Genomic DNA, 10,486 nt, shown 5'->3' on the forward strand with positions numbered 1-10,486 from the left:
CAGATGATTTGAGGATACTATTTTTTGGAGCATTACTAACCATTTTTAGATGCATCCCAATTATCATTCCTATCTCGACTGGACTACAAAAGAAACCTTTCGAAATCAAAACGGAAGCATATCGAAGAGGAATACAATCTTCCTTGTTGCCATGATGACCACTCCTAAGGGCATGGATTAGAGTACTAGATAGTTCAGGATCCTGTAATAGGAATATCAAGCCTACAATGGTTGGAGAAGTGATTCAAATAGTTATACTTCTTTCACTAGTTTCTGATAATAGATCAAACAATGTGTGTGCATATGTTAATTGTAGCCAACCTGAACGACAAAAAAGAAATGATAGAATCACAGCCTCAATAGATGATGTAACATCCATGAATATCTCCATGATATGACCCCCTTCCACGCGCAGTATAGATGATGACAACAACGCAGTTGATAATGAAAGAAATCCCCTCTCCTGCATCCAAGTTCATGTGTTCAAGAGTAAATACAAGCATAGGCACGATAAATATTTATCAACATAGAATTTAGTCCCCCATCTCTCACATTAAAATACTATTTTCTTTTATTGATATATATACAGAGGAGAAAGCACAAAAGACTCTGCACTTAAGAGAGACACACACATGATGTTTAAAAAGTTTATCCCAACCTTGAGCAGATAAAAAAATTGGCAAAAACAACATGCAACAGTAAAATGGTTAATGGTATACCTTCAACAGTCCCAATAAATGTGAATCAATATCCCAATCTGAAAAGCAACAACTTGAAGAGCTGATCAAGTTGGAAGTTGTTTTATATGACAACAATCCATCTGTTTGACCAGTAATCAGTGATCTACTTGCACAAGCCACAGGAGAAGGATCTTCAATTGGACCACGTGAATTTATCAATTTCTGCATTAGTACTTGTCAAAAAACATTAACAACAAACTTATTTTTGAAGTTAAATTCAAATTATCCCTTAGAAGTCAAAATATATCAACCTAACTACCTAAATTATGGGTGGATATAAAATAAAATTTTGCTCACTGCCTGTTTAAGTACTACAAAAGTTACAATCTATTGAAATAAAACTGACCAGGAGCTTTCTGAGCAGAATTTCAGCTGAACTGAGCATATTCAAAGCAACATCTGTAACCCTGCCAAAAGCACTTGTGTTTCCCAGCACAGACAAAACTGCAGACTGGCAAAAATTTAATTACCACAAGATGAAGATGAAGTCCTTAAATGAAAATACACATTCATATCAAGAGCATTAATTGAAACAATACCTCATATCTTGAAGCAACTTCATAAAATCGTAAGCGATGAAGCAAATAGGTTGCAAGAGAGGCAACATCATGCCGAGGTTTCGATAGTATCAACTTCAGCAAATGGCTATAACCTTCACTGACACCAGAGGGGATACTCTCATCTTCCCGAGGCCACCAACCTAAAAAGCCTTCACATCCAACAGAATACCTAGTAGCCCGCTCTACAACACCGAGAAGCAGAAGCATAATAGTAGTAGAATTCTGCCAATCCTTGGAAAAAAACATTGCAATCTGCTGCATTCCCCCACCATTAACAAACTGAAAACAGCTCTGCCTACCAGAACATAGTAAATAAGCCATGCTCAATCCTAATAGAGCATGCTCACTCTGCATTAAAAATATGGACATCAGCAGGGAAAAAAGACAAACAAATAAGAAATAAAGGGGGTGTTAATTTGATTCTATCTCAACTAATAGGGAGATTCCGGTACAATAAGTATGAAGAAAACAATAAACTACCCGAGAAAGAAAGTGATCTCCTATATATGAAGACTGTCTTCTAAAGTGATTAATCTGGTTAAACATATCCACCAATGTTTTGGAATCCAATATTTCAGCCTCCAGTTCAGAATAATTTCCTTCTGATGAACATTCAGAGGATTCGCTCCCAAATTTTTGCCGGAAAACCCTATAAACCTCAAGGAGCTCTTTTCGTGCCTCATTAACAACATTATGCAACTCTTCAAACTTCTCAGCTCTCTTCAAACTTCCACTGATTGATTCACATATGTCACCAGAAATGTAGGAAGAGATTGCAGATACTACAGTACTTACAACTTTATGGCCATCATCCCCAATAGGTCCATCATTCCCAAGCTCTGAAAATTCCAAAATCTTTAACATCAACTGTAAAAAAAGTTTGACTTCAAGAGAAATATCTGCCGCAGCAACTGGAATAGACAAGACACTCAAAGAAAAGCGTGAATCTTCCATAAAATTAGTAGAATGCAATGCAAGTGGCAGGTCTTCCAGCCTCCCCTCAGTAGAATCAACAAGATCAGTCAATGCGTTGTCATCAAATTCAATGTTGAACTGACCCAAATCCTCAGCTGTGTTCCCATATATAAGCATGCTCAAACTGCGATAACTGCCCCTCACAACTAGATGACTAGTGACAACAGCCTAAGAAAGAGAAAGAAGTACTTGAAATTTTAACAGTTACAGTATAAATATTCTGAATCATTAGAAAAATTATTACAGTATATTTTTGAAAGCTTGGTCAAATTACTAATAAGTCATAGTCACGGGACAAGTCATCCACCACAGATCTTTATCAAATCAATAATATTAATCAATTAATAAGTTATTAGTTAATACATATCATAAGCAAAAGAAGACATCCTTGAGTACGCAAAACTTTGATCATTTTTTCATTAATTTTAATCACCAATCTTGTTATATTTGAGCAATTCAGATCAAGAAAATCTTCAAAACATTATGTAGCATGGTAGCAGATGTTAAATCAAATGGAAGAAAAAAAATATGAGACTTAGAAGTTTGTCATACATATAAAATTAACTTTTCACAATATATATTTTCACATCTATGAAAAATTCCAAAACTGAAGAATTGCATAACGCATACAGCAGACCCAGACGAACAGAAATAAAAGCACGACCAAATACTCAGACAGTTGGAGGAATCAGGAAGCAAACATTGTTAATAACATGCACAGTCATATATAATACCTCTACTTCTAATACATTTGATGATGATTGTGAATAGAGAAAAGGCTGGCAAAGTCTTCTAAACCTCGTCTCTCCCTCACAATGAACAAAGACCTCTATGGCAAATGATGGAGGTGAAGTTGCCCTGAAAAGGTTTCCAGCAATTAACTAACTGATTTCAAAATCTTCAACAGGCACAGAAACAGATCATAAACACAATAACACCTAGGTTGAACCAAAGCATGAACAACACCATGGAAGTATATACAGTAGTCTTCTACATTACATTACATAATATAAAGTGGTCATCTAAAACAACCACAAATTACATAATAAATTAGTTTAGATAAACTCCTCGACATAGTACAAAAACACATGGAAAAATAAATATTGGAAAAACATTATGATAACTAGAAGATTTTTAAATAATTGCATCCTGTAAAAGTTGAAAATTTGAAATTGGCTTCTGTATTTCAAATGTTTCACATCTTCCCTCATTTAACTTCTACATAAACACCTACATCCCTACAAAGACTTCTGCATAAATAATAAAAATTTATTTTAGTGGAGAAGCTCTCATAAGTTAGAAGTTAAATCCAAACTAACCTACATCTCCAAACTCTCGACACCAAACAAGCAACTAAACACAAAATTTGAGCTTCTATGGTTTCAAATCAATCAAAGAAAAATAAGTTTAATTGACATTCACTGTCAATATAAACTAGTTTTCCGCGAACATCTAATATTAGCCCTCTATTTTGCCATTTCATATCACCACTTTTAAGATCTAGTTACTAGAACTAGTTACTACTATAACAGGAATCACGTCGCAAAAATAATGCATTTTAAAATTGAAAGTCGGCATAAAACTAACATACGGTGACAGTGCATATATTTTATAAACCGTAATCGTGAAAATAAATCCACAAAGGAAAAACATACCCAACAAGTGGTACTGCTTGAGCAACCGATGTCGCACTCTGTTCCAAGAACTCACACGCGGTGATTACAATAGGTTCATTAAAAACGACCTGTGCATAAAACAATATATTAAGTGAAAACAGTTCAAATTTTTGCACAACTAATCCAAAGAATAAACTACAGTAATGAAGTGTAACAAGTAGAAATTACAAAACCAAGCTTAAAAAATTACGCGAGAACAACTTATTAAATTTTTCAGCGAATGCAGATTCAGCAGAGAAAAGAATTTTAAAAATTGAAGATGGAAAATGTGGGGGTTACTTACCTCGTCGACGTACTCATCGAGATGTGAGTGAACGAAGGTCTGAGAGAAGAGAACACATGGTTCGGGTCGACCCATTGAAGATTTGAAATTGGGATTGAGAGAAGACGAACATGCGAAAATTGAAATTCTAGGGTTTTGTGTTATGCAAGCGTTCTGTCTTTCTCGTTTGGGTCTGTCACCGACCTCTGTGAGAGAGAGGGGAGGGAAAGGGAACTTTTATCAATTTTCTCATGCTTTTTAGTAGTTAAATTCGCTATATTTTTTGTTCTACAATTCATAATTTCATTAATCATGTTGTATCATCATAATCCTAATAATAATATTTTTGACAAATAATAATAATAAAAATAAATAAAAAAATTAATGATAGTGTATAGTGTAAAATAATTTTACATTCTAATTCAATTATAACTATTTACTCAAATATTTCATATTATATGATTTTTAATTAAAAATATTTAATTATTTGTTTTTGAGACGAGTTAGAAATTTTTTAAAGAAGTAATTGCGAGTTATGATTGAATGGCACTATAGTTATTTTAGATTATCAATAGTTTTATTTTCTAGTAATAATTATAATATTAAAATAGAATAAACTAGTGATGATAATATTTTTCATATAAGATATATTACAATAAAAAGAAAAATAAAATTAAATGATGAAAAATAAAATAAGATGATAAATTAATTAATATTTTTTTGACAAATTATTAATTAATACTCCTGTATTTGATGAATATGTAATTTTAATCATATTTCACTTATTTTAATATTATATAATATTACTTTAAAATTATTTAAGTAAATATAAATGTGGTGGTTATACAAAGCGAGGACAGGATTATTTTTTTATTTCGGAACTTCGTTGAGCTCATCGAGAATCATAAGTATCAAAGATGAAACTGACGAGATTTCGATTACTCTAAGAGTAATTCTCACTCTAAAGAATTTCGCCTAAACATATCAATTGGATGTTATCTTTCTCCATGATATTTTGGTGTACGCTAACAAATGAAAAACAAAAATTATATTGAGTTTTGACTCAGCTAACAAGAGAAGGCAAATATGTTTAGAATTTGAATGATGGATCAAGTGGAAGCAATATAGATGCTTGTGCAAGAAGGGATAATATGGATGGATCGTTGTTAAAGATTCACTTTCATAGCCAACAAAGTCATCGAAAGGATCCTCGTACTCCTAAGGAAAGTAGAAGCAAACATAGTTCAATTTCCCACACATGTAGAGATTATTATATTCATTCAACATTGTAATAGTTTGATAGAAGCAACATATGGTTTAATTCTCTGAGAGCGATAAAAACAATGTATTTCAAATATAGAGAAAAATATTGCACTTGTACCCTTTTAATTATTAATGAATGAGTTTATTTTGAGTTTTCTCTATGTATGAGTTTGGTTTTGATGCATGATCCATAGAAGATGCTTGTGCGTAGGTTGTGAACTCAATGGTTCTCTAATACCCACATGCATGGATATAAATCTTCATTTTTTAAGTAGTATCATATGATATTTTAGGAAAAAAATCGACAAAGTTGTTTCCCCGACACCCTTATCGGACTCGCGCAAACTTCAAAATCATGAATGAACTTGGGCAAAACCAAGAAGTGATGAGAGCGAATATTAGCCAATTGAAGGAAAAGGTTGATAGAATCCTAGAGGCTATACATGCTTTGGAAAGAAAGAGAATACATATTGGAACCCGAATTGCAAATGAAGAACACCAAACCACCTCTTCTGATCCACTAGGCTTTACCCCGACTACCCAATAATTTCGTACGTCAACAATGCAATTTCCTATGTATGGTATCCCACCTTGTTATACTTTTCCCTTAGTCCTAAACCCAATGAACAACAACCCATACCACTCAATTATCAACTCTTAAAGCCTAAACAAACCCCAAATCTCATCTCCCATGGGCTAGGTGCCACCCCAAAACACTATACCCTCAGAAAGTATTACATTAAGTGAACCCCAAGTACCCCATTTTGATGCTAAATTAAATTGGCAATAACCTCAATTTATCGGTGATGATACTCAATTGAAAGGAAAATTCCATGTTTTGGAAGCACAAATAAAAGTAATTAAGGATAATAATATATATGGTTTCAAAGCTTTTGATATGTGTTTGGCTCCCGATGTGGCGATCCCTTCAAAATTCAAGGTACTTGAGTTTGAAAAATTAAAAAGGTGCCACATATCCTAAAAATCATCTGACCATGTATTGCAGAAAAATGGTTTCTCATGCTCATAATGACAAATTTCTCATTCACTTTTTTCAAGACAGTTTGAGTGGGGCGTCATTAAGTTGGTATATGCATCTCGAGCGAAATCGAATATGTTCGTGGAGAGACTTGATTGATTCCTTCTTGAAAGAATACAGGTACAACATTGACATGACCCCTGACATGATATAATTTTAAAATTCCTTGAAAAAGAACACTGAAACATTCAAAGAATATGCACAACGGTGGAGAAAAGTGGCATCACAAGTAGATCCTTATTTATCTGAAAGAGAAATGGTTGATATATTTATGGATACTCTTCAGTCTCTCTTTTATGAAAGGATGATTGAGATTATGTCATGAAACTTTTCTGACATGGTCATGATAAAAGAAAAAGTACAAAGTGGGTGAGAGTGGTAAAATTGTATGTGGAGCGAGTGGTGTGAAGAAACCTCATATGAGATTCACAAAAAAGAAATAAGGGGATGCTAATGTTGTAATGGTAAACCCAATGGTCTCCTATTCTCCATTAATGAATTCTTATCGACCTTCAATTTTCAACCACCGATACCCCAAATTCCCTACATTCTCTATCCATATGTGGTCGCGACCTCACAAGCCCCATACCCTCAATATCACCATTTAAGGCCACCTTTTTATCAACCATCTCAAGCCTACACTCCCTATTTATATGTGGCTGCAACCTCACAAGCTCCATACCCTCAATATCACCATTCAATGCCACATTATTATCAACCACCTATTGTTCAACCCCACTTGTCATATTTTCCCAACAAAACTAGCGAAACCAAAATCAAAGTCCAAATTAATACAAACCACCAGCCATTAAAAAAAACCTAACCCATTTTGACTCGAGTCTCGTGATATATAACCAATTGTTGCCTCGCTTACTCCAGAATTCAATGATAGTCGTAAGAACAATGAAAACTCTAGAACCACAATTTCCAAAATGGTACAACCCAAATGTCAAATGTGAATATCATGCAGGAGTTGTAGGCCATTTCGTCGAAGATTGCCAAGCTCTAAAATCTAAAGTGCAAGAATTGATTGATAAAAAATAGTTTATCTTCAAGGAAGATAGTCCCAATGTGGGGAGTAATCCCTTGTTCGGCCACACAAATTCCTCTGTATGTCATTGAATATGGAGTAGACCAATGTGCAATTAAGAATATAGAAAATGCAAAAACCCCTATGAAAATGATTTTTGTTGAGCCATGCAAGTTAAACTTGATTGAGACGATTAACAAGGAGGTTAATATTTGTGGCGTTCACCCAACTGATTTACGTTCCATAAAAAATGTGAAGAGCTTAATGAATTCCTCCAATAATTAATGGATAAGAATTTCATACAAGTCGCTAGTACAAAAGATGATCATATGTTGACCATAAAAGCCGTGAGTTGAAAATAATAGATCTTTCCCAAGATCATTGGAAATCCGCTATAGAAAAGATGATCTTAAGCCTATTTCAAATTGGCTAAATCCAATAATTGTCCAAGTACCAACCCCTTTTCCTTATGAAAGTACCCAAATGATACAATAAAATTATGAAATCAAATCCCATTATGTCAATCATCAATCAAGTGATAGCTCTGAACCTAAAGAAACCGATGTCACCAATATTTCAGGGATTTCATGGAGAAAAAGGAGGGTCGTGGATAAAAAGGAGAAAAAAGTTTCGAATCATGCTACAAAAGGACCAGAGACTTGCAAAAAGAAGATGCTTGAAGAAAAAGCTAATGAATTTTTGAACTTTATCAAGCAAAGTATATATAAGGTGGCGGATCAGCTAAATCAAACTCCTTCCAAGATATTTTGTTCCTTGTTATTGAACTCTAAAGCAAATACAAGAGCACTGACGAAAGTTTTAAACGAGACCCATGTTACTCATAATATTATTGTCGATCGGTTTGTTGGAGTTGTTGGTAACATAACTGCTAGTTGTTGTTTGAGTATTAGAGATGGAGAATTACCAGTTGAGGGAATAAAACATAATTAAGCACTACACATCTATGTGAATTGTCATGATCATACTCTCGCACGAGTGCTAGTTGACAATGGTTCGTCATTGAATATCATGCCCAAATCAACACTCCTAAAACTATTTGGTGATGGAGCCTGTATGAAGCCCATTGTTATGGTGGTGAAGGCATTTGATGGATCAAGGAGACAAGTTAGCGGTGAGATTAAAACGCCGATTTAAACCAGACCCAATGAATTTGGAATAACCTTCCAAGTGATGGATATTAAACTGACGTACAATTGCCTTTTAGGGAGACAATGGATTCATGCTGCTGGAGCAGTGACATCCACTCTTCATCAAAAGCAAAAGTTTATAGTGAACAATAAACTGCTAATAATATATGAGGAAGAAGATATGATAGTGAGCCATCTATCTTCTATGGGCCCCGAAGACACAGAGGGAGCCAATAAAGACTTCCTTTCAAACATTAGAAATTGCAAATGTTTTCTTCATGGGTGAAGGGTCTCGCTTAAAGGAGCCAAAATTGTCTACCATATCATTGAAGTCTACCAAAGCCATGTTGGAAGGATGTGTTTTTGTTAAATTAAGGAAATTGTTAGAACTACCAGAAAATAACGATATGTACGAGTTAGGATATACATACCAAAGCTGATAAGGAAAAGACTGTGAAAGAAAAAAAGGGAAAACAAGATGGCTCGTCTGGAAAATCGTGCACCGAATTCACATAAGGTTTCTATTTGTGACATTCGCTAAACCTTTCAAAGCACCAAAATAATATATGTAGACCATGTGGTTGTTGCAGAAGAAGATTGTGTTGATGATGATACCCTCAAACTAGTGTATCCTTGTCCTCCAAACACCATTCTCAACAATTGGAAAATCATCGAATTTCTCGTGTTTGTTGATTGATGTTCAAAGTATTTATGTTTTTCAACTTCTTTTGTTATGTCCAAGGCTATAAGGATATCTAATTATGGCACATGTATTTCAATTCCGTACTTATTATCAATAAATGTATTTTTGGATTCTCCAACAGTTTTTTTTTTCTCTTCATGAAATGACAATCTTTGTTCATATTTTCTTTTTTCCTTTTTTCCTTAATTTAAATAATGCAGAGTCGAAAATGAATCTATTGAAAATAACAACATTAGAACCCCTTGTTATAATTTTGAATGCCCAATTAATCACACTGATGGGGATTGTGAAGACGATTGTGAGCCTTTCCCAAAACCAGAAAGGCTAATGGACAACAAAGCTAGGATAATCCAACCTTATCAAGAACTTGTTGAGGTGATCATTTTGGAGACCACTACAAGAAAAACTATTATTACCTACGGCAAATTTTATCTTTACCCACGAACTGTCCATAGGTAACGTAAAATTACGCGCGGATTACCGACGGACACGAGTTCCTAGCTAAATCGCTCGTAGGAAAATATTTATCGACGGACAAGCCGTGGGACACACTTACTTAAGGATTGTCTGTGGGTAATATGACCCACTGAGTCTCTGTGGGTAACGTTACTCATAGATTTGCCATAGATAAAATAGTAGATACTTATCGACGGAAAAGTCGTAAGTTACATTACCCATGGACCATCCGTGACAAAGTCTACTATTTTATATTTGATATTGATAATTTTATCCATGAATTGTCCGTGGGTAATGAAAAAATGATTTTAATTCTATTTTTGTTTTTTTTTACAGTTTCCGGTATTTTTTAATATATATTTAAAATTAATTGTAAGCTTATTAAACATCATTGTCAAAACAAAGTGAAATATTATGTAAATAGTGTTTTCAAAATACACATTCTGACTTCCATAAGTCTCAAAATAAGGACAATTGTTACTGCCATAAGTTCCAAAATAAGCACATTGTTACTGCCATAAGTTTCAAAATACACATAACGACACTATCGTAGAAATATATATAGATAACACCTACAAGTCTAAACAAAATAAGTAGTCATAACTACTATACGAAACTGAAACTGAAACCAGTA

At 34.0% G+C, this 10,486-nt stretch overlaps 1 protein-coding gene across 4 annotated transcripts in view; it reads right to left on the bottom strand.

Moving 5' to 3' along the window:
- LOC101502968 (protein virilizer homolog) overlaps positions 1–4,459 on the bottom strand; it is an 18,775-nt gene extending 14,316 nt beyond the window's left edge. For 3 of the 4 annotated variants that reach the window (XM_004497594.4, XM_012714932.3, XM_012714931.3), the window contains exons 1-9: positions 4,235–4,459; positions 3,931–4,019; positions 3,010–3,133; positions 1,781–2,443; positions 1,280–1,648; positions 1,087–1,191; positions 720–902; positions 322–463; positions 41–222 (exon numbers count right to left, since the gene is read on the bottom strand). In XM_004497594.4, coding sequence (XP_004497651.1) covers positions 41–222; positions 322–463; positions 720–902; positions 1,087–1,191; positions 1,280–1,648; positions 1,781–2,443; positions 3,010–3,133; positions 3,931–4,019; positions 4,235–4,309 — 1,932 coding nt within the window. In that variant the 5' untranslated portion in view covers positions 4,310–4,459. Of the gene's footprint in view, positions 1–40; positions 223–321; positions 464–719; positions 903–1,086; positions 1,192–1,279; positions 1,649–1,780; positions 2,444–3,009; positions 3,134–3,930; positions 4,020–4,234 lie in introns of those variants that run through there. The other variant, XM_027333648.2, reaches the window with a different exon arrangement.
- Between the last annotated feature and the right edge of the window lie 6,027 nt (positions 4,460–10,486).

The sequence above is a fragment of the Cicer arietinum genome, chromosome 4 (assembly GCF_000331145.2).
Source record: "Cicer arietinum cultivar CDC Frontier isolate Library 1 chromosome 4, Cicar.CDCFrontier_v2.0, whole genome shotgun sequence".
Taxonomy (NCBI): domain Eukaryota; kingdom Viridiplantae; phylum Streptophyta; class Magnoliopsida; order Fabales; family Fabaceae; genus Cicer; species Cicer arietinum.